Source organism: Antedon mediterranea, chromosome 4, assembly GCF_964355755.1.
Source record: "Antedon mediterranea chromosome 4, ecAntMedi1.1, whole genome shotgun sequence".
Lineage (NCBI taxonomy): Eukaryota > Metazoa > Echinodermata > Crinoidea > Comatulida > Antedonidae > Antedon > Antedon mediterranea.
The window spans coordinates 20173701-20201584 of record NC_092673.1 but is presented as its reverse complement, the minus strand read 5'-3'; the positions used below and the strand labels follow the sequence as shown (position 1 = coordinate 20201584).

Here is a 27884-nt window from a genome sequence, read left to right as displayed (position 1 = left end):
TAAACGTACAACGATTTCCTGAATGACCTTTGATGGTCCAGTTTTTCTTTCACCAATTCTTCCATCCCTTCCACCACAAGTCCGCATCCAATCAAAACCATCACCTCTTTCTTGAGTCCAGCCATAACCAGTACTCTCAAAATCTGTTTGACTATAAAACATATATGCTATGACGTTATCGAAATTCCTTCACTTGCACTGATGAAGGACTAGTTTTGTCCGAAAGCTCTGCTAATTTTTCTGGCTGTTTTACTTTATCGTTTTGATTTAGCTTTTCGCTTTTTTTTGTATCTCCATTGAGATCCAGCCACTGATACCCACAGCATTGTCATTTTTCAGTAATTTGCCTTTGGATTTATATATATATATATAACACAACAGGCAATAAACATTAATTCTAAACCGCCCGGTGATATACTGAAATTTAATTAATTAATTTGAAACGATAAAGATGAGGAAATCTGTGAGAATGAGAAAAAGTCGCACCAACCGAGACTCGAACTCAGACCGCCTGCTTGATATGCAGATGTCCTAACCATTAGACCACTGGGGCTTTCATGGTATTGTTCGAACTCGATTGGATAGCGACTCTTTAACATTCTCGGCGTGGTACGGCAGAACAGCACTAGTCCTCAGTTGTACGCACGCGCACCAGAGATCAAATTGATACGCCCTCATCTTACAGTATTTATATATATATATATATATAAATCCAAAGTAAGAGTAAGAGATAATCTGGTTACAGTGCTCGATATCATTGGTAGAGCTAGATATGTATCACAAATAAAAATAAACTTGGTTACTTCATTGTACTTTATTGACTACAAATTTGTTTCGTATGCTAGCAAAGCAAACACACTCGTCAGGTCAAAAGTACAACCATAACTGACACAGCTCTACAGGGTTATAACAGTCTAGTAGGAAGGAGGGGTTACCGTGCACCCCCATGATGTATTTTTTTAATGTACATTTTTGTAATCCTGAATATATGTAATTAACATTTTTTGATGTTCCCAAGACGAAATATTGTCCCATGGGGTTTTTTGGGGGCCATTTTGGTGGCCATCTTGGATTTATCAAAATCATAAATAAAGACGGTACTTGACAAAGACTGATCATAGAGGTCTGATTTTGGTCTTAAATTGTTCAGAATATGCACATTTCTATGTACTATAATGAAAAATGTTTGTTCAAAATGGCCGTAAATGCCACTTTGCATGATTTTATGTTCAATATCACAAAGGACACATTAAATCTCATTTCATTTGATATAAAAATAACATTTTGTTGTTCTGAGTTAATAAATAATATAAAACGTCACTTGTTTATGACTGTATAATCTAACATTAAAAAGTAAGTGATTTAAGTACAACATCGAAATTTTGCTGTATAATGTCTAATTTCATAAAGTGATTCACTAGTTATTACAAAAGTTATTAAAAAGACAAAAAAAAAAGTTGTAATTGTTTTTTTTTCATTTCATCGTGTTACATAAAAAAGGAAATTATGTAGACCACGATGTCAATTGGAGCGACAAAACTCGTAACGACAAAGAAAACCATTGGGTTTTGGACTTAACATTAGGAATAAACTCCCAGATCGGTAAAATTACTCTATTGACCACCTACATTTAGGTGAGATTAAAAAATAAGGACGAGGGCAAGAAGATGAACATCTCTTGTGACGGGACTGTCTAAGAGAGAGCAAAAATGGAACAATAAATAAATAAAAATAATACCATGAGTAGGCCTAGATCATTTGTAAAAATAAAGTAAAATCTGATTAACAGCTGATACTGAGTTAGCTTGTATTGTAAGAACGTGCATTCGTGTAACTAAAATCAAATGAAATATTCATTTTTATAACTTACAGTTTTCTTTTATTTCCCAAACCTCTGGAGATTCAGTCGTTCCATTGTAGTTTGCTATTGCCGCATATAAACTACCATCCACTGAGAAAAGTTTACCACTCTGAACTCCATGACCTGGTACTTGGCTTTACGAATAGGTTACGGGTAAAATTCCATTTATACACCGTTGAGTTCACTTTAACATCGTAGTTTGTCACAAGTAAATAGTGGTTTGTAGCCAATTGCAAATACGATGCATCACATGCACCATCTCCTACAGTCATTTGATGATATTTGAAAAAACCTAAAACATAAGATGGAATACTTTCTTATACAGTAGATCTTTATTTTAATTGCAGTAACAGTAAAGCAGTCGTGATAAAAATCACAAAGTATACATTTGAGACTATAGATAATGTCGAGTTTGACGTTAACAGGGCAAGTTACCAGGTAAAGATAGCTGATCTACTTCCTAAGTATAATCTAACCTAACCATCTAAATATTCTCTCTTAACTATTAAAAAAGACATCGATTCCCGGGACGCGAATTTTTTTTTCGTAGGTAAGTGAGGAAAAAATTATGAATTATTCATAAGACGTCTCAACTACATCCATTGCGCATGTGCGACTTCCGCGAAGGATAATTCTTTTCTCTATATCATATATGGATAAACCATGGAGTGTTTTGCTCCATGGATAAAACAAACTACTTTTTGACGACACAGCCATTCGCTTTAGCAATAAATATAAGTATACATTAATTTACTGTATCTCGAAAATATGCCGCGTTAGTAGCTATTAGTATTATATTAGTAAGGCCTAGAAGTAGCTGGGACAACAGCCTAGCTAACTGCGCTAGCCTACTAGAGTACTCCATGGTGATACCAAGGCATTGTGTAGTTAAGTGGAGAATTGACTTTGAAAATTCTTATCGAATTCCTGAACAATTATAGTAATCAGAACAGTACTGTGGTTGGTCAACTAGCGTTCCAGTTTTAAGACAATACATCCATTCATAACAAGTTCGCATGAAAAACGTCTATCTAATGGTTTTGATTTGATTTGATTTATTTCGGCATCCGTACATAAAAAGTCACAGACATACAATTAAAAAATAGCATATATAAAAAATCATGAGACATAAGACCGAATAAAACAAGAAGAATGCCAAGGATAACTCATAAAGTCCTCTACGGACTTGTTTCCAATGAGGTCCTTTGAAAGAACAGCAAAAAAGACATACAATGAACCATATAATTATTCATAAAAATACTAACAATAAGACTATCAAAATATAGAAGTAGCGCTTATTAAATAGTTTCTAATGCAAGTGTCCGTTCCTGTAGATATTTTTTAACTTTAATTTTAAACAACAAACAGTTTGTGATTTGGTGACAAAAATAGATGTAATTAAAAAATAAGTGTAATTTCTTCCCATTTAAAATGTTTTTACATCATTCTGAATGTTCTCCTGTTTTTATGGCCTTATGATACTTGATCATTCATTTCTACTTTGTGGAATGTGTCTGTCCAAGAGATGCGTTATTTGTTACACATTGAGATAGCGAGTGAGGTGCGGATGCTCTTCTTCTGGGGATAACTCCTCTCTTTGTGGTGCTACCCCTTTTCTTGGCATAACCATTATCTGATTGGTTCACTTGTTTTGGAGGTCGTCCAGTTATTAAGGCTCGCCTTCCTTCCAATGGAACCCTGCGCCTCGCTATGGCAGTCGGCTGCACCCCAATTTTGGTAGTCGTTTGGAGGCATTTCTTCGCTCTGATTTTAATTTGCCTTGCAGCAGAGTGCCCATTATAGTTACCGAAAGTAGCCAATGCAGAGACTAAAGCAGCATCCGTAGTGATATTGTCAAACGCGGACATGAATTTCCTTATAGGGGCTTTGTAAACATCACTATGTTCATTCACCGCCTTGCTGAGCTTTTCAAACATTAATTTCAATCTTTCTTGATCGTCAGTCTGGTCATCGTCGGTTGCTTCTGTACATCTTCCCCGATTCTGAAATGCATTTTCTGCAGAACGCTGTAGATTGAGGGAGTCCAACCTTACAATCTGAGGATCCTGCAGGACAGACTGACCGCTCCCAGTGGTAGCTGCAGTGTTCTCATCTGGAAGAATCGCATCAGGCTCATCATATTCAAGACCCATTAACCAGTGTCGATCTATATCATCTCTACCTATATCAGCAGGAAAAAACAATAATTTAATAATTTTTTTAAGATGTGTTCATGTGTATATGCATCTCTAAACTTAGTCATGCCCTTTCCTGCCAAAGCCTCCAGCTTGTTCAGAGCCAGCCATGGTATTATTATTATTATATATTATAGGATGCCTAATTGTGTTCTATACGCGAAAATATGGATTACATGAGTCTGCCACAGTTCAATGTTTTCCTGTATACCCCAAAAATTAGGAATCCAATATCTAGGCCTTTTATTATTTACCTATAAAATATAAATTCTTTATAACCTATCGCGAAAAGTTGAGCAAAACATCAGATGTTGTCAACAACATTATGTCACATCCATTCAAAATTCTGTGACTCAATAAAAAGTCTTGATTGGATGTACTCCATAATATTAGGGGCAAAATAGCATTCATATTCATTAAATTTTCCACAAATACCTGTAATTGTAGTTATCGGTAATTAATTCTACCTTGTGTAACCAGCAAACATGATTACACAATTTTACAATACAGATCTAGAATTCTGGGTGGAACAATATAATTACCTGTAGCTATTGAATAATATAATTTCCTCAAAAAGGGTGACGTAGTTGGAGTGTGATTAGAATTGATGATGTTGAAAGTCTTCATTACTGCATTTTGATGTTTGCATGGTCCACCAGTGTTTCCAATAGGGCAAGTGCAGGTGCCAATGCTGATGTCCACATGATACAGCTTGTCTGTTGAAGCACTTGGCACTGAGTAATTTGATTCATCTTCCTGTTACAACAAATAAAAAGTAAAGTTATTGTCTATGATATTCATTATTCTATGTATGTCAATGTTGTTGCTTGAATGTTCAGCGTTAGCGACCAGTCAAATCCATGGTGGACCAGTGAAATACCCAAGCGACTGGTCTGCTTTGGCCAGTTAAAATGTTGATGATAATAAACAATTGGATTGCTATTTTTTAAATACCAAATTTTTTTACGGCTTATAAATTGGGACAGTCATTTTGATTACGGACCAGTTAAATGATAGATTTACTGGTCTGGTGGGCCAGTTAAAAAAACCATAAGGGCACCTTAATGTATGTTTTGCTTTACCTTCAGAATGTTGTCGCAGTTGATATTCCCATCACTCATGAAGTACCGTGATTGTTGAATATTGGCTGTGCGATTATTGGCAACATCTAAAAGTCGTCGTGCATAATAAGACTCCATTCTTGTGAGGATGAAATCCATTAACTGGGTGACATTATACGCTTTCAGCCGGTACAAAACCTTGTCTTTTACGACCCGCATTGCACTCTCAACATAATTGTTGGTGTTGTTCCCTCTTGTCATTAAGTTGCTTCTTAAGCATATAGCCCAGGCCTCTTTTCGTTGGTATATGCTGTCAAGGTGTTCTCTGTACTTATGGTACTTTCTTGCTGCTGGGTCTTCAGTTACTACTTCGTACCGTTCATTAAGCTCTCTGGCCGACTCAGCATAGACCAAACTCTTCAAGACGCCAAGGAGAGAAGGTCTGTCACATTTGGCAATCCTGTTTTTGGCATCCCATAGCCAGCGCCACATAGCCTGTAACAGATGAAATACGCACAGTAGCAATGACGTTTCTGGATACACTGCATGGATGGCTAAATGAAGTGCTTGGCAGTCATCTGTCATTGCTATCTGTGGCCCTTGTGCACCCCTGCCAAAATAGGAACCATCGGGAAGAATCGTCTGCAAAAGCTTGATCCCTGTTGTGATTGTTGCTTCACTCTCTGAAGTAGTTATTACAACACCCAATGGTAGCCCACCAGCAGATGAATGTGTCAGGAAAATGAATATCCTGCTATTATGGCGGTCACAATTACCAGAGGAGTCAACAAAAATCATTTCGCCACTGTGCTTGACTTTGGTGTGTACCCGCTTCATTAGTGGTGTGCATATGGCTATTATTGTTTGATTGTCGTCAGTAGTACACATTTTGGCACAACTATCATTTTGTTGAGCATTGTACTCATGTACTCTTTTCTCAAGGTCGACATACATAAGTTCTCCTGAGGATGCTCCGTATACCTTTTGAAAGGTCTTGTAGTATAATCTGTTCATAAAAAGAAAATAAATTTCAGTCAATATCTACGAGAACTAGTGTGCATAATTATACTCGTAACAGGCAGTGTAGTACCCACCTGTAGCAAAACTGAAGATCAGAACACATGAAACGGTCTGCACAAACATAAACATATTGTTCTCCGTGTTCTTCTGCAAGATCATGTTTTATTGTCTCAAGAGCAGATGATGGCGAGTGTCCATGCTCAAAAAGGTCTCTGAGTTTGGCTATAGAATCCTCAGAGACATCTCTTCTCCTTAGCGCATCAGCACATGTTATTCGGTGATTATGTTCATTTTTAAGCCTTACGTTGAAGAGGAGGCCATGTTTTACATGCTGATCTTGGGTCCTGAATAACAAAAAGCATTGCATAAATTTGAGAAAGATAATTGAATAGTTAACTAGCTTTTGGAAATTGCAATGAAACATTGAGTAACTTCAAACTATGTATATCAAATTTGATGTTTCTATAGCCTAATTCGAATCGATTGCTAAAATTATATTCTTGTTGTTTAAAGATACACTGTCACCAAAAATCATTAATTATACTCTTCGAAAATGCGAAACTGTTACTTACTTTGAATTTGTGATGGATCTCTTTAATACCAAGTTCATGGTAGCAGGGCAGCCTGTGTTTTTTGTCCCTTTCCCTGGTTTTGGTTTGGATGACCTGGTATTGTGTTGGCATCTCATATCAACCTAAAGACAAGAGACAAACAGTAAGCAATAGGGAACTGGCACAACTAAATTATATTAAAATTTACTTGCCCTCAGTTTGTCACTTTTTTTTAAGCGAACCAGTACTTGACATTAACATTATCATCATAATTATCATTATTATTTAAATTATAATCCCAGCCACAATTTGTTCTTATTAGTTTGTTCTACAGATTTGTCTTGTTTGTTCTAATATTGTGGTGATAAAATTAGATTTTTCAAGAGCGATTCGAACACATGACCTCTTCCTTAAAAGACATAGCATCCAATTATGTACTCTCTTATTTTATTTATTTTTTGATAATCTTTTTGAACTTTATTAGGGGGGAAAAAGTAAGTAATGTAAATATATTTAATACCCTGTATGTATTGTAACGCCCAGAATTGGGATATGTCTTGGATTTTCTCCAAGTTATAGAAGAGGACCTCTGAAATGCTTCAAGCCACTTGTGTACATCTTCCTCTGTTGTTAGCTTCAACCGCAAAAAGCATGTGTAATTTACTTCATCAATATGCTCATGTTTACAAACTTCATGATGGTATTCTGCAGGTAGAATGGCCTGAGGAAGTATATTACATATTACAATTTACATATCTCTCTGACAGTGATGATGTAACTCAACTGATTGTAATTGAATTATTTAATATTTTTAATAAATTATTCATATTAATTTATTCATAATTATTACTATTCATAATATTATTAGTATCATTAATTATCATCATCATCATTATCATTATATTTAATTATTATTAAATGAATTATTGATCATTATTATTATTAATACATCAGTACATTGCGACTGCGCTCATCGCTGTTGCTAGTGTGTAGTTAGTAGTACTGTAGCAATGGCATAGCCTACACAACCCTCTATTTGTTTTCCAATCTGATGAAATCATTTAATATGCCATTTCTTCTTCTTCTTCTTATCCTATAAAAATAATATTTATAATAGGCCTAGCCTAGCCTAGCTAGGCCTGACCTATATTATTGTGGGCATGGTAACAAACTCGCCCGAGAGCGTTTGCAAAGGAGGCGCGACAGCACTGACATCATTCATACTGAGTCATCATCGTCGTCCTTTCATCCTCTCTAAACTAGCCTCCTCAGGCTTAGGCGCCAAAGGCCTAGTATAGATAAATAGAGAGAGGCAGGCAGCCTCAGGCTACACGATATAATGAAATTATAATAAAGCATAACTGACCTCTAATTTTTCATAGATTACATCGCGTTCTACATCTTCCTCCTCATCATCACAAATTTCGCATTTGGATACCGTCATTTTTATCTTTTTTATATTTCGAAAAAGTTTTCTTCTTAATTCTCTGAGCTGTGTGTAACTTTATTTTTTCATAACGTCGCGCGAGAAAGGTGACGTAATCGCGATCAATGTAATGCGCATGCGTAAATGACTCTGACTGGGATAGCATGAATAGTTCATATTTTTTGTCCTCACTTAACTTACCTATGAAAAAAAAATTCGCTCCCGGGACATTTCGGTTGGCAGCGCCCCCTATAATGTTCTAATTGATGTCATGATAAATCTTCTCTGCTGCAGCGTAGTGTAATAAACGTATATACATACCATGTGAGTTCAAAACATTGAGGTAGACTGTTCTGTAGTTTGAAAGAAACATAATATAGAGTTGTCCATTTATTATAAAATTCTCAACTTTTCGTACACCATTTGGTAAAGTCAAATTTTGGTAATTTTCATACAATTCAGCCGTATTGTTGTATCTGTATACCCTTGTTGGTGCTTTAGAATTATCGCCACTGAAATTTAAAAAGTAATGAATGAAAATTTGAACAGAAAACTAAGTCATTAGAAAAAGGAATTTAGATAAGTATATTCCGATAGTGTGCCAACTTCGGGCCAAAAACACGAGTAAGTGAGCTTTTTATGTGTGCTATAATGCATCTTAACAAACTTCTAGTGGCAGTGTAAGATGTTGTACTGTTTTAAATACCCACTACTCACCTCTCCCCACTCCATTTCCTAATTCAAAGACACCAATTTGCACGAGTAACATATGTAATATTTGTTGTAAGAATAATTATGACTTTTTACAGTTAAAGATATATTGTCCCCTTGAAAATATTTTTTTTTCAAAATTTTTGGTTGAATATGCCATTTTTAATGTCACATAATAGTTATCCATTTTGACTAAAAATTGGATCGAAAAGAAATGTATTTATCTGAAAAAAACTGTAATTTAAGGGAAAAATAGTCAAATTGTCTGCCAGCAAATGGGTTTTTGGTTGGATTTAACCATTTATTTTCTCATTTATAAGTGAAAAAATGATTTTTCTTCGTTTTTTTCTACTGAAGTAATTAACGTTATTAAAACTACAAAATAACCTATTCAAAGTCTGATTTAATTAATCTTCATTTTTCATGTTTTTGGGGGACAATACATCTTTAATCAATCTAAGGTACAACAATCAAATGTTTATCAATTTCAATTGTTCTGTTTTAAAAACTGAATTACAACAAATAGCGAAAATTAGATAAACATAATAATCATAATTAACAAGCATACAAATATCAAAATCACTAACAATTACATACAATTACAAATTAATCACAGCGAGATCAGCCCGAATGACAAATTCTTTCTATGAAAATTTACGGCTCTTTCTACACTATCCAACGTTATGTGACAAAAAAGTGTGATGTACCCAAATATGGTTGTGATATGCTAAAATATGGTAGTGATATGACATCATCATGTCCATATATTATGGGCACATCACATTTTGTTGTCACATAAAGTTTGATAGTGTAGGCTCGCCCCAGCACAAAACGACAAACCCGTCTGTATGTTCTGATTATGCTAAAACACTATATACTTACTATCCACCAATCACGAGATAATGTTTGTTCTTGTATGTGAACGCCGTATTGCTTGCTGATGATATACCAACAATGTTTGATTTAAACACGTAATCGTGGATAAACTCTGAAAAATTATTGCTAATGTTAACGCTAAACAAATATTTTAAGCAAAGTTTTTTTTTTTCTCTTTTGTGGCGCAAACACCACTTTTATTCACATTCATATTATCTCATATTACATAAAATCGTATTATTTAACTTGTAAATGTCGTTACAGTTCATAAGTAACATTTTTACATATATGAATTCTGTATTACTCCTTTTTTCATTAATTTTCTTATATTTTGTTATACACTTGACAGGATCATCATTATCATCTATCCCGTTTTAAAATAGTTCACTCATTTTCATTTGTTTGTTTTCATTTTACAACCCGGATTATACAATATATTTATATACATGATAAAAAAAAACAATAATAGCTCAGTACCACCAGTAACCCGTATCACTGTAATTCTTTTTCAGTTAATCGTATCAAATTAGAAATTATATTATCATAATCTTATTTCTTAAAGCTACCCATTTTTCTATACTTGTTTCTTTATTGTTATATATTTCACATTCAATGTTATATAACATATTGCTTTTAAATGAATTCCATAAAGATTTACCCACTGGCTTATTTAGTGCAGATAACATTTTTATTCTATAAATAGTAAATGCTGCAAAAGTGTAAATATAATCTATTAGCTTATCTCCCGTTCCTAGTATTAATTGTTTAAATGATATATTATTGTGATTTAAACTTACAAAGATACTAAGCATTTTCTTCCAATATTTCTGAATAAATCTACAACTAAAAAACAAATGATTTTCATTTTCAATTTCTCCACATTTGTCACACGTTTGTGTTTCCTTAACTTTCCACTGATACAGTCGTTTTTTGGTAGGCAGTATTCTATGTAACATCTTATAATTGAATTGTGCTAGTTTCTTATCTTTCATTTGACATACTTTCCGTAACCAAGAAGTTTTCCAATCAATGTTGTTATCATTGAAGTACTCTTCCCATTTTAGTTGTGAGATTGGAATAATGAAATATTCTTTCACAAACCATGAGTATATTAGTTTGGTAGTATTAATCTCATACTTGGTCCCAACTAATTCATCATTATCATCACAATTGAAAATATCTACCTCCTTAATAATACGTTTCCATTGAATTGGCATTGCCTTAATAATGCACAAATACTCATTTAACCAGTTTGTTTTACATTGTAGTTTCACCAGTATTTCGTTTGATGTTAAAAAAGTGTTCTTATTAACAATGTCTTTAATACTGATAATGCCACTGTCAATCCAATGCTTGTAGAAAAGCGACAGTTGCTCATTCATTATATCGTTATAAGCAAAGTTAACTGATGTAAATTTACTGATTTATGTTAAAAAATTAAGTAATATTCGGGTGTTCATTTGGGGAGAAGATCCGTAATTAGTATTTGAACTTACTGTGTTCGCAAAATTTCCCATAAAATTGTACTGGGCATGCGCAGGTGTATCCCTGTTCTAAGCAATCATTGATACACGAGCCTCCGTTAACGCATTTTTTGTTTTGTTGGCATCTTCCGAAAAACTCTATACAAACGGAACATTTACAGTGCAGTTTTAATCCAATACCACAAACAAATAAATCACAAGATTCACAAATACAGCCTACCATTAATACAATTCAAGCAAATAATTCTTTAATCATACCTGAGTAAAATCTTTTCTTTTTCGACACATGTCGTAGAACCAGACACCAGATACCGTCTCCATGTATTCCGGTCCAGTGACGCTATCCCGATCAAACGTCGCGCACTCTTGCGTATCAGCAGCGTACGTAAAAGCTAGGCAACGTGCGTCCTGTCGACAAAGCTTCATACACTCGTATTGCGTTGCATTGTATTTGCCAAGTTCGTTTGACATTGCTGTGTTAGCGTGTCCGTAGAATTGAGAAGGTGACGTTTCTGGTGGCTTGATATCACATTCCACATACCCATCACAACTACTAGTTAACTAGTTAACGTCAAAGCTGTGATACACGTGATCGCTGTAATAATTGTGGCGCGTATCCTCAAGTTTCTTTACTATTTTTATTCGTCTTGAAAATCGTTAAATGGGTAGAAATCTACACTACTTCGTTAAGGCCGGTGCACACCAAACGCGAAGCCGCGAATTTCGCGTTAAAAAGTGACGCACGCGGCAGGCGACGGACGCTTCCAGTGTGAACATACAAGCGAACAGTGTACGATAGTCGAATTTCAACTTCAACGCGTTGAAAACGACAGCAGCGAAGGCTTCGCACGCGAATTTTCAAAAGTTGAACCTTGGTCAACTTTTTGAGGCGTCGCGAGCGCGGTTTGCGTTTGTCAACCAATCAGAAGTCAGGAATATCTCTCATTTCATCGACGACGACAGTACACCGACGGCAAAAAAATGGTGGCTGACGAGCGAGGTCTTTATGGAAATACTTACCCTTCTTGTCTTTACGATAAGGGAAGTAACCCAGGTAGCAAGCCCATATGGGGCCCATGACTTAAATATCTGGGCCATCCCATATGGGAAATCCCATATTTCAAAAATAAAGACCCCATATGGGATATCCCATATGGGTTTGCCCCATGATAAACCAGTGTGGCACCCATCTGCCAAAAATCTGGGCCGATATATATGGGCAAGCCCATATATAATCTATATGGGACCCATCTGCCAAACGTCTAGGCTAATACATATGGGCCAGTCCATATCTAATATATATGGGACCCATCTACCAAAAATATGGGGTAATGCATATGGTCAAGCCCATACATATTCTATATGCGACCCATCTGCCAAACATCTGGGCTAATACATATGGGTAAGCCAATACATAATCTATATGGGACCCATCTGCCAAAAATCTGGGGTAATGCATATGGGCAAGCCCATATATAATCGATATGGGACCCATCTGCCAAACATCTGGGCTAATATATAAGGGCAAGCCCGTACCTAATCTAGATGGGACCCAGCTGCCAAAAATCTGGGCTAATACATATGGTCAAGCCCATATATAATCGATATGGGATCCATCTGCCAAACTTCTGGGCTAGTACATATGGGCAAGCCAATACCTAATTTATATGGGACCCATCTGCCAAAAATCTGAGGTAATGCATATGGGCAAGCCCATAAATAATCGATATGGGACCCATCTGCCAAACATCTGGGCTAATACATATGTGCAAGCCCATATATAATCGATATGGGACCCCGTATCCGGATATTCACCCCCTGGACATTTACCCCCCGGACAACTACCCCCCGGACAACCACCACCTGGACCACTACCCCCTTAGGACAACTACCCCTTTAGGACAACTACCCCCCGGACAAATACCCCCCGGACAACTACCCCCTTAGGACAACAACCCCCTTAGGACAACTACCCCCTGGACAACTACCCCCCGGACAATTACCCCCTAGGAACAATTACCCCTCGGACAATTACCACCCGGACAATTACCCCCCGGACAATTACCACCCAGAAAACTATCCCTTTAGAACACCCTAACCACCCAGACCATTCAACAACCTGACTCTGCAACAGTGTATAATAGGAATTAATAACTATATTTTAATTCGTTACTTTGACGAATTACTATTCATTATTGTAAGCAAAAGTAAAAGATTGAACATAAATATAGCCTGGTATAAACTGAAGATCGTCACACATGATCATAGGATAGTCGAACGTATTATATAGTACTCCCTGTATTTACTGTAAAGACTGGGTTCGCTAATAATAATAATAATTTTTGCGTCAGGACAATGCTTCGATAACCACTGGTCTTAAAAGAATTAATATTTGTCTAAAATTTGTCATATATGTATTTTTGTACACTTGAAGAATAATATCACTTTTGATATTTGACCTCAATGTTCACTCACCGAATAAACGTCGATCTTTAAATAAATTCCCCTCAAATAAACGGTGACCATGTCACTCCCATGAAACATCATATGGAATAATCGGCGTCTATTTCCATTAGATTATACCCCCTCCCATTGAATAAACAACTTTCTTCCAATAAATGTCCACCTAAAAACCACCTAAACAATAAACAGCCCAGGCCGTTTTTTCAATAAATACGGTACTTTAAATCTAGCACATCTAGGGTCTAGCGTGCTGTTAAACAGAATAATCGGTTAAAAACGGGTGTTTCGAAACTAGAGACCCGAGACCAGAGACCAGAGACCCGAGACCCAATACGAAAAGGGAGACCTAAATATACGAAAAGGGAGACCCACGTACGAAAAGGGAGACCCCACTATACGAAAAGGGAGACCCCACTATACGAAAAGGGAGACCCTAATATACGAAAAGGGAGACCTAAATATACGAAAAGGGAGACCCAATTATACGAAAGGGAGACCCAATTATACGAAAGGGGGACCCAAATATACAAAATGGGAGGCCCAAATATACGAAAAGGGAGACCCACTATAAGAAAAGGGAGACCCCACTATACGAAAAGAGAGACCACACTATACGAAAAGGGAGACCCTAATATACGAAAAGGGAGACCCAAATATAGGTCTCCCTTTTCGTATTGGGTCTCGTTTCAGGTCTCTGGTCTCGGATCTCTAGTTTCGAAACACCCGTTAAAAACAGATGATTTCATTTTTACAGAAACCGGTCCTATATATTTGTCTACTTTTGGATGGGGGGGGGGGGGGGTAGTTGACCGGGGGGTAGTTGACCGGGGGGTAGTTACCCGGGGGGTAGTTATCCTAAGGGGGTAGTTGTCCTAAGGGGGTGGTTGTCCGGGGGGTAGTTGTCCGGGGGGTTGTTATCCTAAGGGGGTAGTTGTCCTAAGGGGGTAGTTGTCCGGGGGGTAGTTGTCCGGGGGGTAGTTGTCCTAAGGGGGTAGTTGTCCGGGTGGTAAACATCCGGGGGGTAACTGTCTAGGGGGTAGGTGTCCTAGAACCCTACAAGCAATTGTTCAAGATGAGTATCATTTCACTTTAGTTTGTCCCTTTTATTCAGATATTAGAACTAAATATATTTTCATTTTATACAAATAACCCCTCTAAATTCAAATATATTTATCTTATGTCTACTACAAATATCTCATTACTAAGCTTGGAAAATATATATATATTTTTTTCATTTTAACGTAGAACAGAATTCTTAAACGCACACTAATGTTATTGATTGAATTGTTACATTGTATATTATTTGGGCCAAAGGCCATATAAATAACTATTTTCTTACATCATTCTAAGAAAGAAAGTATACATAAATATATTTACCCTTCAAATTGTAATTTGTACTGCTGTACTTTTTTGGTTGGTTTATAGCCGGGTGTCACGAAAGCTCAGACCACGAAAGCTCAGACCCCCTAAGACCTAAGATCACGAAAGCTAAGACCCAACACCTAAGATTACAAATACTAAGATATACTACAGATTAAAAACAATACTTGTTTATCCATACATAATTTTAAACACAGTAGGTTTCATTTATTACCATAAATATAATTTAATACTACCGCAAAACATAGATAAACTCACATTATTTTCGCCCGTTGAGTAAATGTATATTTTTTCTTTACAACAAACAAACTTGACGGGTTGTTTGTTGGTATATATTTACTCCATTGTGTTGGTTCAGAGGATGTTTTTCTTACGCACCTGCCTTTCTTGTATTTTGACTCCAAATTTGTTGACTAACTTTATCCTGAACACCACACTTTAAAATTAGGACTTATAAGTACTTTCAGAAGGAGAAACACATAATAACAAATAAATAAATCCTTTAAATTGATGATTTTACATATGTGTTTCTTTGTATACTGTAATGTAACTCCTCGAGCTCCCACCATGCTCAATGTTTTTGTTTCCATGGAGCGCCAAAAGAGCAACAATAATAGTACAAGCATAAAAACAGAAAGAAAACGAAACAAAAAAACTTATCATGATTTTTAAATTAAAATTTATTTGCCAGTATTTATTTCTTCGTACTTGCATGATTATACTATTATCATTACAATTTTCATTTTACATTGTTCCATCCACACTGTAGATGGACTCCACAGAGTTTTCAGCCCTCTATATAATTTTTGCTCTTTTGACGTTCCATAGAAACAAAAACATTGAACATGGGGTAGGCCTACTGTAGTACTGTAGGCTAGTCATTTTGTGTGCGAGAAAAACGTCTGTAAAATCATCAATTTAAAAATGTATTTGTTACTTTTTATGTGATTCTTTTTCATGAAAGTGCCAATTCTAAGGTGTGGTATTCAGAATAAATGTTGGGAGTTAAAATACAAGGCAGGTGCGAAAGATAAATATTTGTAATCTTAGTTTAGGTGTTGGGTCTTAGCTTTCGTGATCTTAGGTCTTAGGGGGTCTGAGCTTTCGTGGTCTGAGCTTTCGTGACACCCGTTTATAGCCTTGTTGGTTGTATTCAAGTAAACTGGAAATCACCTGCAATTGTGTATGAAAAAAATTGAAGGAAAATTAAAAAATATAGGATATTTAGTTTAAGGAAACGGAGACAGACTAAAACAGCATGGATTAGTTTGCTTTTAATATTATTAGATTAGTAGGCTAGCCTAGGCTTAGGATATGTTAAAATAGCACCCATGCATGTCATCACGACACTAGGCTAGCTAGAGTAGTGATAATACAACATGCAGAACAGTAGTACTACTGTAGCTAGTTTGGGCCTACAACTACTAGAGGCCTAGGCTAGACTTTAGAGGCCTAGCCTAGCCTAGTAGGCCAAAACAAAAGTGATCATGAATGAATGGAAATAAATCTCGTTTGTGTGGTAATGACATGTAGGCTAATAATAGGTTAATAATATAGTATTGTTGGCCTTTGTTTCTAGCCTACTATAGGCTAGTACTATGTAGAGGCCAATAAGACAATTTGCGGTCGTACACAGCCATGTAATCAATCAGCTAGCAAGGTGTAGGGCAAGCCAAGGCTGAAGCGCCTAGCTTACTAGCCAGCAGCGAGGCCTCCATTTTGTTGTCGATCTTTGATCATAGTTTGTAGGCCTATGCCTATAGTAATAAGAGATAATAATAGACATATATGTCAGGCCTACCTTTTATAAAACAGCAAGATTCGGGCGCTACAGCAGTTTCGCACCACACCGTTATATCTTCGATTTCTTACCTAAACTTTCGTTTTTTACACTCACAACATAATATTATGTAACATGTTTATACGATTCGACCACTTACTAAGTAATTTTTTTTAAATAACAATACTTTTCAAAACATTTTAAACAATACTGAACTCGCTGTCAACACACTGCGAAATGTTCGCCATATTATATTTATCACTTAATTGCCAGAATTTATGCTTCATTTTACCCCAAAAATTGTAGAAACTATAGAGGGCAGTGTTATAAAATCCGATTGAAAAGCAAGAAATGTTTTCAGCTGGCGAAATAATAAAGGCTAAATTAATATTTCATTATTAGTATTATTATTCATATTAATGGTTCCTATCAATGTTTTATGTACGGACTCATATCGTCGCCCTTTTGATATGTACAGCTGGTTCTTTATAAAAACCACTCTTTGCAGTTTAAAAATAAAAACAGAAAATAAAACATACATTGATTTCTGGCAATTTTCTGATTCTAAAATGGCCACAGTTCGATCGAAGTATTCGCGAAAAAAGGAGCTGTTTTGAAAGGCATTTTTTGTTATGATAAAGGTAATTAACGGTGGCTAAATCATGGGAACATGTTACATAATGGCCCAAAAATGTATGATGTGGGTGTGAGAAAAAAATTAAGCGAGAAATCGAAGATATAACAGTGTGGTGCGAAACTGCAGTAGCGCCAAGATTTGTGCCTCATCCTTAATTTGATGCGATTAGCCAATAATACCCATTCTAGACCTGGCATCTCTGTGCTGCGTGATCGCCGATTTTGCCGCCGAGCTACACTGGCACAAAAAAAAACAAAGGGAGCCGTTTTTGGCTGTTGGCTTGCAGTTTTCTTATTGGTTGTTTACGGTCTGCCGGCCTATACGACGCATGCTCCATTATTTTCAAAAAGTTGTGCAGTATTTCTTATTCTTTACTCGATTTTATTTGATTTAATTTAAATAATTGTTTGTTGCAATAACATAGGATTACAAATAATAATATTAATTATATTTTGAATGGTAATTACGGACCATGCTTCTATTCCCGTCACCTCAACCCAGAACACCCCCCCCCCCCCTCTCCCCTGGGTCCTCTCCCGTACTCCCACGACGTACACCCAGCCATCCGCTTTCGCTCTTCTCCGAATTCTCTTGGTTGTTAGGAAAAAAACTAGTTGCAAAACCAATTGAAACAACCAGTTGCCCGGTTGAAAAACCGATTGGACCAGTTGACTAGTTGAACTCAGTTGACCTTTGGGAATACCAGTTGGCCAGTTGGAAAAACCAGTTGACCTGTTGAAAAACCAGTTGACCAGTTTGAAAAACCAGTTGACCAGTTTGAAAAACCAGTTGACCAGTTGAAAAACCAGTTGACCAGTTTGAAAAACCAGTTGACCAGTTGAAAAACCAGTTGACCAGTTGAAAAACCAGTTGACCAGTTGGAAAAACCAGTTGACCAGTTGGAAAAACCAGTTAGACCAGTTGAAAAACCAGTTGACCAGTTGTTAAAACCAGTTGAACCAGTTGGAAACCAGTTAGACCAGTTGAAGACCAGTTGGACCAGTTGAAATTTCCAACTGTTCTCAACTGGAATTTTTACCTGGGCTAGGTTAGGCCTACTAGCCTAAGCTATTTTATGGTACTGTAGGTAATAATAATAACAATGATAATTAATAGGCCTAGCCTAGGCTTAAGAATAATACAATCAAAAATTAATTGATAAATATATGATCTAGGGCCTAGGCCTAGTAGGCCCTAGGCCTAGGCTAGGTAGGCTAGTGATTGACCCACTCGTGGTAGCGTAAATTGCGTATTATTTGTTTGTTGTTTATTAACATGTTAAAATCGGCGAATAATTTTTAGAGGGGATTTAAACCACTGATTAAATTATGACCCAATAAAATCGAGGTCTATGGGCTGTCATTGTCTTGGTTTAACAGACACCACACTTGCTTCTTTGAGAAATGCCGCCATTTCAGTGTCGTTTATCCAGACACCACCAAACGACAACTTTCAACCTATCAGTCTTCTTGTGCGTGATTCATTGTTAGCGCCAATCGCGATCATGCATTTTCAAGCTACCCTCACTGGGGGTTTGCATGCAGCAACAAGGTCAACTCTTGTTTACGGCTAGCAGTGGGTGACGTAGGTAAGTACTTGATTCTGATTGGTAGTTTAATTAATAGGGATACTGTACTTCCAGTTTTTTTTAGAATTCTATTTTTGCTACAGAGCAGAGAGTTTTTTTATCCTGTCTGTGGAATTAAAAATGTATTATTTATTTTTATCGGGAGACAGGCTGGCTGTGGCTAGTCTGTTTTTCATTTCTTTTTTTATTTGTTATCTAGGCCTAGTGATTTGTCTGCCCTGCTTGTGTGGGAATGACATTGCATGATGACTTATTATTATTTTGTTAATTTGATTTAATTGTTTTTTCAGGCATTATACTGTATTTATTTTATTTAATTTAGTGGTATTTTTTAGATAATTTGATTGGATTGGTTAATCAATGATTTTATTTACTAGGCGGTTTTTCTAGTTGAATTTCCTGCCAATTATTTTCTAGATAGTTACTTTTATTTTGGAATAATTAGGCGCGCAGGCCTGTTTATTCTTATTATTGGATATTATTAATTTTTATTAGTTGGACTATTTTGCAGTTATTTTATTTTTTGTAGGGATTTGGCTAGGCCAGTACCTGTACTCTATTCTTTTTTTTTTTTATTATTTTATTCTGTAGGCATTATTTTGTTTTACAACTGATTTATTTTTAGCTCTAGGGTTTCTCTTTCTCTTCTTGAATAAAATATTTTCCTTGTGTTGTCTCAATTATTTTTTGTTTATGATATGGTCTTGTATGTTCTTGTTCTTATCAATGTTATACCTGTAATTGTGTTGTGCAGTTCATTGACACTTTTTGGCTTAAAAAAAAATTGTGATGGGGGGAAGGTTACGGGTAGTGTAACAAAGTGCGAGGCAGGGAAGGCAAGCGAGGCAAGTCAGAAAATTATGCGAGGTATCGTTTTACCATCATCAAAAAATACGAGGCATCATTTTATCATTTCCCAAAATTGCGAGCTGGCGAGGAAATCACCGAAATTGAAGTAGGCCTAGCATAGGCCCGCTAGTTCCCTTTTGCACCTGCATTGTATTTTAACTCGAAATGTATTAACCAACTTTATCCTGAATACGACACCTTAGAATTAGTAGGCCTACTTTAATGAAGAACAATCATATAAAAGTAACAACAAATCCGGTAAATTGGTGATTTACAGACGTTTTTCTCGCAAATTTCGCACACTCGATGTTCAATCATTTGGTTTCTATGGAACGCCAAAAGAGCAAAATTAACAGTGTGCGAGAAACGCGCCTGTAAAATCGTTAATTTAAGGATTTATTTGTTACTTTTATATTCGGATGCACAACTTTTGAACAGTTTGGGTACTTTTGTAAAAGTAAAATTTGACACGATATGACTTGAATACCTCGCACTTTGGAAATGATAGAATGATGCCTCGCACAAATATTTGCCGTACCTCGCGTGCCTCGCACTTTGTCAACACTCGGAGTTCCTGGTTAACTAGTGGCACAACTTATTTTATTCCTTAAAAAACTTGGATCTTAGTCTTCAAAAATCTCATTCGATCATCATATTTTTAAAAAACGCATCAATGTGAACATACCTGTAATCATTTCAGCATTATTCTGTGAATTTAAAACATATGTATATGCAAGTAAATGTTAATGTAATCTTTTTATTTTAGTTGTTCAAGAAAGAAATTATATCCATCATGGAAGAAAACAGTGGACAATCCAAATGGCGGTAATTTTATTTGTGTGTGGTGTGTTATTCAAATAATTATGTCTAGGTGGACAAAACGTAGGAGAATTAATTCGCTATAGTGCACGGCGATCAACATGAGTGGCATGCAGATTTGTTGATATATATATATATATATTTTTTTTTTCAAATCTATTAAATGTTGCCCTATCAGACCATCCATAATTGATTGATTAATATCCTGTTTATCATATTCTCTTTTATGTAATGCAGGGACCAAGAGAAACAATATAAAGTTGTCAATTACATTGAAGAAAATCAAGTGGCAGTCGTTCCGAGCTGCTGGGTTGTAGGTGATACTGCCGTGTGGCCACCATTTAAATCGAACCATCGAATAATTCAGGCAGTTAAAAACAAACAATCACCGGAAAATAATTGGGCGACTTATGCTATAAAAATACTGTATGAAACTGGTAGGTACTAAATATATATTTAAACAATCAAATTTGCGTTGCTGTACCAACATTAATATTGATAATGAGTACGATATTTATTATGCAGATGATTACCAAACAGCTAAGAAAACTAAAGATGCAGAAGACACTTCGAATCTAGAGTCGGCTGAAGAAGAAGACAGTCATCCTCAGAGAAAGAAGAAGTAAATGAAATAAATAATTTATACCCATCTGTCTGTGTTTTTATATTTAAATTATATAATGTTTATATTTAAATTTCAAGAAATTGATAAAGGCCAATTAACAAAAAAAGTGGTATATAATTTATATTATTCGAACGTAAAATTATCTTATTATTACTGCACATGCATTGTAGTTTTTTTTTAAATTGCAAACGTTCTGTTGAAATTCTCCCTTTTTACTTTTGGGTATTATTCTTGGGTGTATGAAATCCAATGCCAAAAAAAGCAATTAAGAATATTGTTAGCATCCTATATTTATTACAGACGGCCACTTCGTTATGAGAGTGATGATTCTGATAGCCCACTAACAAGAGGAAAAAAAGCCTGCCTCTACCCCCAATGTCTGGACCTCCAGTGAAAAACGCTAAGCAAACAAACAGTATTTCAAGACCAACTACAAGTGCTTCCAACAAGGGTATGTTTATTATTTATTTATTGTATTTATTAAGGATATTTTTTTATATTCATAATTTTTATTTAAAACAGTATATAAGTTTTGCTAAAAATAAATGTTTAACCGTAACCCAATTCATAAATTATATGTATTTTTTAAAATCAGATTTAGAAAGAAGACTAACAACAAATGATGCAAGAGGAAACTTGCCTCAACCACAATTACCTCAACTCCCATTAACTCAAACTCCACAGAATAGAAAAGATTTAACAGAAAGAACATTAATGTCTCCTATTTCACGTCCTAGTACAAGTAGTACTCCTAACAAAGGTATTATTTCATTTATTTAGGGATGATTTATTTAAAACATTCATTTTTTTTTAGAGTTGACGATATGTTTTTAAACATGGTACTCAGGAGCGGAGGGGTGCGGACTCATCCCCCCAAAAGACAAAAAGGTGTACCTGTGCCTAGCACGGCTCACACGACGACAAAGGCCATTTCCGGTCCACTTAACAATTTTAGCACCCCCTCAAATTGGAACCACTCTATGCCCCTGGTACTAGTTTTCTTGAAATTGAAAACCTCTTTTTGCTAGAACAATCAACAATCATAAATAACAATAAATGAAAAAATAAATGATGCATTAATCTGTGAAAGTAATGATTTATTTGTACACAATTAAAATTATTATTTTCGATATATTTATATACTGTAATATATTTTTTCAGCGTTTGAAAGAACTGTGATTTGTCTTCTAAGTGAGATTAAGGAAAACATTGATGAACTTAGGAGGAAGGTAGAGCATAATACATTTTTGTTGACGGAATTAGACGTTTCTGGGATCCAAACTACTGTTCCAGAACTTGAGGAATTACCTGTGGAGTTTCCCATTCGTTCAGTAGAGAGTTTGATAGAAATTGAAGCTTCTCTTGATGCATCTATGTGCAAACAATTGGTGAGTTTAAAAGTGAAAACTTTGATTATCATGGAAGTTTTAACCAAATTTGCACCAATTGGTTCTGATGATAGGGCCCGATACATGTTTTCAGAAATTATATAACTTTTAAATATTAGAAACTTAATTAATGTGAGTCCAAAGACTATTATGATGTGTAAGCCTACCATGATAAACATTTTTATGTATTAAGTTTATATATTATTGTATCATTAACAATGTATGCCAATCATGATTTCAGGTTTTAAAGCTTGGTTTAATTGGCGGTAAGGACTCTAAAACTACAACAAACAATGTTTTGAAAAACCTACTATCACCGTTTGTAGCCCGCCAATATAATTGGACTGGAGCCAAAGGAAAACTGGAATTTGGAAACCTAAAGTTGTTGAAAGTAATACTTGGTAAGTGATTAGTGTCATTTATACATAGACTTAAGTATACTCCTATCTGTATAGACCTATAATTGATTGACTAGTTTGTAGCATAGGTTCCTTTCAAGTCCCCTGTGTACTCATTACTATCCCTATGTTTACTTTAACTTTCACTGTAATGGCTTAGGCCCTGTTCGGACCCATGGCGTTAGACCGTTTTAGCGTACAACGTTACTATCAAGGTCACGTTACAAACCGCAGAGAAAAAAACGAGGTGTTCAGACCCATAGCGTACGATTATCGTTACAACGGAAGTACGTCATCCAGGTTGTTTCTAGTTGCATATTCATGTGCTCTTACCCACGTGTTTTCATCATTATTTCCACTGTATATAGGCCTAGATCTCAGCCCTACAATTATGACAAAATTTGCCATAAATAAAACATACCTTAGCATTTATTTAAGAAAAATATAGTAAAGCCAAATTTCTGTTTCTATTGTTTTTATTTTGTAGTAAAAAACATTCTCCCCAGGCTCTTGTGTTACGAAAATAAAGCAGGCCTCGTAATGATGAAAAAAAATATGATTGTGATTAGTCTATCCAGTCCAGTCAAAGATATATATTCTTTGGTCCAGTCGGTTAAAAATATCCCTTAACTTGCTAATAAAAGGGACACAGCTCCCCTTGTTTGTTTACTGATTTTTTTAGGAGTTAGGGGGTTTTCAGCATTAAATTTGTCCAGTCTAGTCTGCCTTGTATGAATGAGTGACTCGATGTCCCACGCTAGTTTTTAGCTTGAATGAAATGCGTGAATGGCTCTATGCCTAGCTAGGCCTAAAATCGGATGGGATCGTAGTCCCTATGTTTAAATACAAGATGCATGTATTTATGTCATTTGTTAGAAAATATAATGGTAATCAGTTGATAATAGTTTGTAGCCTTTGTAACAGTTGTATTTGTAGTGTAGTTAGGCCTTATTTATTCTGGCCTTTTTGTTATTGAAATCCATCTCACACATTGACGATACAAGATGTCAGCCTAGGTCAAACCTTGTTTCGCGTCATAACAGGAAACGTTCTGATTGGATACAACGTTGACTTACAGTAGCGTCGTACGCTAAAACGGTACTATCAACTGTTTTCCACTACAACGCTACAACCGTTGTACGACGCGTTGTACGCTAATCCCCAACTGTTCAGACACACATTCTTTTAGCGTCGTACGCTAAAACGGTCTAACGCCATGGGTCTGAACGGGGCCTTAATGAGCTGACAGGGTGGCTTGCACAAGGGACCAATTTATTGTATATAGTCAACTCTATCTATTCATAAGGACAGATTCGGAATGACATTGGACTACTAAACACTTCAATATAGGATAGGTACAACTCTTGTATAGAGTACATAGTAGCAATAAAGTTTCATACTTGAATTAGTTGTCTGTGTGCTAAATCGGATTACATAAACATACAGACTATAATTATGTCATGTTATGTCATTATATCACCACCATCCATACTTTTACACTACATCAAATCAAAAACATTTATCATGTAATAATTGTCTTGTTTTTGTTTTGTTTTTCTTTTAGGAGCTGTTCGAAGAAATCCAAGTAAGAAGGATGCCACACGGGAGGAAATAAAAGACAATATAAAGTCTTTTTTGTACAATGCAAGGGATAAGGAGGGGGGGGGGGGGGTGAAAGGCAAGAACTAACATATTCCCTAGTACACCATAAAAAAACTGTATTTATGTACATCCTTTTTTAACTGTTTTATAATATAGTTGGTCCCATTTCTTTGCTCATTTGTTTAATGGAACATGAAATAACCAAAATACTAAAACTTTTATATTTTATTTTGTAAAAACGTTTTCTCACCCAATGTTTTCTCACCCAACGTTTTCTCACTAAGAAGGAAACTTTTATAAAAATATATTTTGGAAGATGAATTTTTAAAAATTTAACTGGACTAATATATTTAGTTTCGGCTTGTGTGTCGTGTTTCGACTGTATGATCAATATTTATACTGTATATGCTATTTTAAATTTGTAATGTATTGTTTTTTTTAGTAATATCCAAGTCCAAATAAAGGAGCATCTAGAGTGTTGAAACTTAAATACTGCAACTTTAAATTACATTTTGTGATCTCGATTAACTACCATTTTGGAACTGCTGCCCATATCAGCAATTAATGGGTACCATATGGGATTTACATATGGACCCCATGAGGAACAATCCATATGCAGCCCCAATGGGCAAACCCATATGCTGCTCATATGAGATTTGTATATGGGTCCCATGTGGGATAACCCGTATGGGGCCCTAATTGGCAAACAAATATGGGTACCATATGGGATTTACATGGGATGATATGGGCTAACCCATATGACGCCCATGTGGGGCTTGGGTGCAGAATCCGCTGGGGCCCTACTGGGTAAGCCCATATGCCACCCATATGAACAGGAATATGGGTACAATATGGGTACCATATGGGCTTGCTACCTGGGAAGTCATACAAAGACAGAAACATAAGGATTAATGCATGAAGACAATAATTTCAGACAAACATCTGTGTAGAAGAATGCCAGAAAAACTAGGCCTAAAACGCGTCCGAGATCAATTTGTAAAGTGAGTTGACAAGCCTATTTCTAGCCTAGGCCTACCTAGGTTTAGGCAATAGGGCCTAGCTAGGCCTACCTAGCCTAGGCTACATATAACCTAGTAGGCTAGGCCATGCCAAGTAGTACTTATAGGCCTACATAATACTTACTAATCCCTACTAGTCTACTATGTGCTAGGCCAGGCCTAGCCTAGGTTAAGCCTACTACTAAATATGAGTACAGTACTACTAGGTAGGCCTAGCCTAGGCCTACTTATTATTATTAATTAATATTTATAGGCCTAATATTTAGTTGATTTAGTGTTGTAAGGCTAGGATAGGCCTAGTAGTAGTAATATTAATACATAAATACTGTTGTTTTTTTTTTTTAGGTCAATTAGATGAACATTGATAAATGGAATCCTTCAGGCTATTACCAGCGTTAGAAACTCCACCAATGACCAAGCTAGTAGTTTAAGCGGCCAGTATATTATTGCCATGGAATTAAGAGCAATTGCTCCTCAAAAACGTGGACTGGCAATTATGAGGCTGATACAGGTTTGTATAGACTTTTTTCAAATGGGTATGTCAGTTGGTGACATACATTGGCCAGAAAAAAATGATTTGAGCAATATGCCTTACTATAGCAATTTTTTAATACTTGTTTCATTTTTTTTTAATAGAAAATGGAAGAGATTAAGGAGGAGTTGGACTGTAACTAGTATTTATTAAGTGGTTATAGAAGGAAAGCTGAACTGAATGTCTTTTTTTAGCAATAGAGAACACATGGAAATATATGTATATGTTTTGTTATACTCCAATACTAAAAAAATAGTCAAATTGGCTGCCAGCTAATGGAATTTTTTTCATTTTATAAGTGAAAACATAAGTTTTTTGGGGTTTTTTTTCTATGTGAGTGATTAACTTTGTTAAAACTACAAAATGTCCTATTCAAATTTGATTTTAATCATCTTCATTTTTCATGATTCTACGGGACAATACATCTTTAAGTTTAGTGTCATTTTTTGGACAAGATATATTGTCTTCCTGAAAATATAATTTAAAACATTTTTGTTGTGTGTAATACAGTATAACACTTTAGGGTTAGTTATTCACTTTTAACAATAATAATATTTCTTCAATTTTCATTTTTTTGGGGATGATACATTTTAAATTTATTATTTTGATATTATTTTGCGAAAGTATTCAGGAGTAGTAAAAAAGAAAATCTGGTTGATATTTAATGATACCTTTAAAAACAATGATTCACTATTTCAATAAGTGTATTTATGTGAAGTCATAAGTCATAAGATAATATACAGTGTAAATATGAGTTTGGGATATTTATTACATTTAATCAAATGAGAAAAAAACGGTATGTTTTGTCATGAATAATATAATATTTAATAATAATTAGAAAATGAATGTGAAAACTTTACATTAATATTAGGCCTAGGCCTATAGTTTATATTTGAAAGTGACAAACCCAGGAAGATTCCCAGTTCGTGTTTATATATGAAATGTTTTATATGGTTATAATAACCTCTGTTGAAAGATATTTGTAACACCACTAATAAATACAGTCAGCAGATCACATGTACGTGTGATCAACATGCAATAAATGCTTTAATGATTGTAACTGTATTGATATTGGATACATCTTCTTCTGTTCTTGTGATATATACATACAATCATGCACATTTCAGGCTTTGGAAAAGGATAACATTTTCCCACCAAAACCAAACACTGTGATTGGTGTAACCAGGGAAGAGTTAAATTACATTTTAATTTAACTCTTCTCTGGTTAAACTTACATAGGAAATACTTCAGTCATCTTATTTTAAATGTAGCATTGTATTGGCCAACCCACTATCTCCTAGGCCTAGCAATCGCGACGAATCAGCACATCGTGACGCGTTTAGTGGGAACCGACAAGAAAAACTAATAGACGCATGACAATTCAACTTTCAAAGCGATCCGTCGAATGACGCATGACGCTTCGCGGCTTCGCGTTCGGTGTGCACAGGCCTTTAGTGGTTAACATTCAAACTTTCGCAATGTCAATACTTCCAAACTCTTTTCTCAACTGTAACTTGCTACGTTATTTCAATATGCTTATTCTACTACGTTTATACCTATAATCTATTAAAATGGTTAATTATGCATTTTAATCATTATTTTCAAATATCAAGAACGTG

General features: G+C 35.5%; 2 protein-coding genes and 1 long non-coding RNA gene across 3 annotated transcripts; 1 reads left to right on the top strand and 2 right to left on the bottom strand.

Moving 5' to 3' along the window:
* Positions 1-15: 15 nt before the first annotated feature.
* LOC140046831 (uncharacterized) lies at positions 16-8486 on the bottom strand. The gene is made up of 3 exons (XR_011844866.1): positions 8436-8486; positions 1871-2153; positions 16-151 (listed from the first exon to the last, which is right to left on the bottom strand). It is a non-coding gene; the product is annotated as an uncharacterized lncRNA (long non-coding RNA).
* LOC140046824 (uncharacterized) lies at positions 2740-7243 on the bottom strand. The gene is made up of 6 exons (XM_072091552.1): positions 7209-7243; positions 6710-6831; positions 6212-6481; positions 5139-6123; positions 4599-4812; positions 2740-4043 (listed from the first exon to the last, which is right to left on the bottom strand). The coding sequence occupies exons 2-6, from the start codon at positions 6823-6825 to the stop codon at positions 3358-3360; spliced, it is 2271 nt and encodes a 756-aa protein (XP_071947653.1). The 5' UTR covers positions 6826-6831; positions 7209-7243; the 3' UTR covers positions 2740-3357.
* Positions 8487-20240: 11754 nt separating the features above from the next.
* On the top strand, positions 20241-24801 carry LOC140047677 (uncharacterized). Its single transcript, XM_072092715.1, has 8 exons — positions 20241-20707; positions 20939-21138; positions 21227-21323; positions 21627-21777; positions 21922-22086; positions 22488-22714; positions 22956-23115; positions 24677-24801. Exons 4-8 carry the CDS (start codon positions 21702-21704, stop codon positions 24799-24801), a joined length of 753 nt encoding a protein of 250 aa, XP_071948816.1. The 5' UTR covers positions 20241-20707; positions 20939-21138; positions 21227-21323; positions 21627-21701.
* Positions 24802-27884: the final 3083 nt, after the last annotated feature.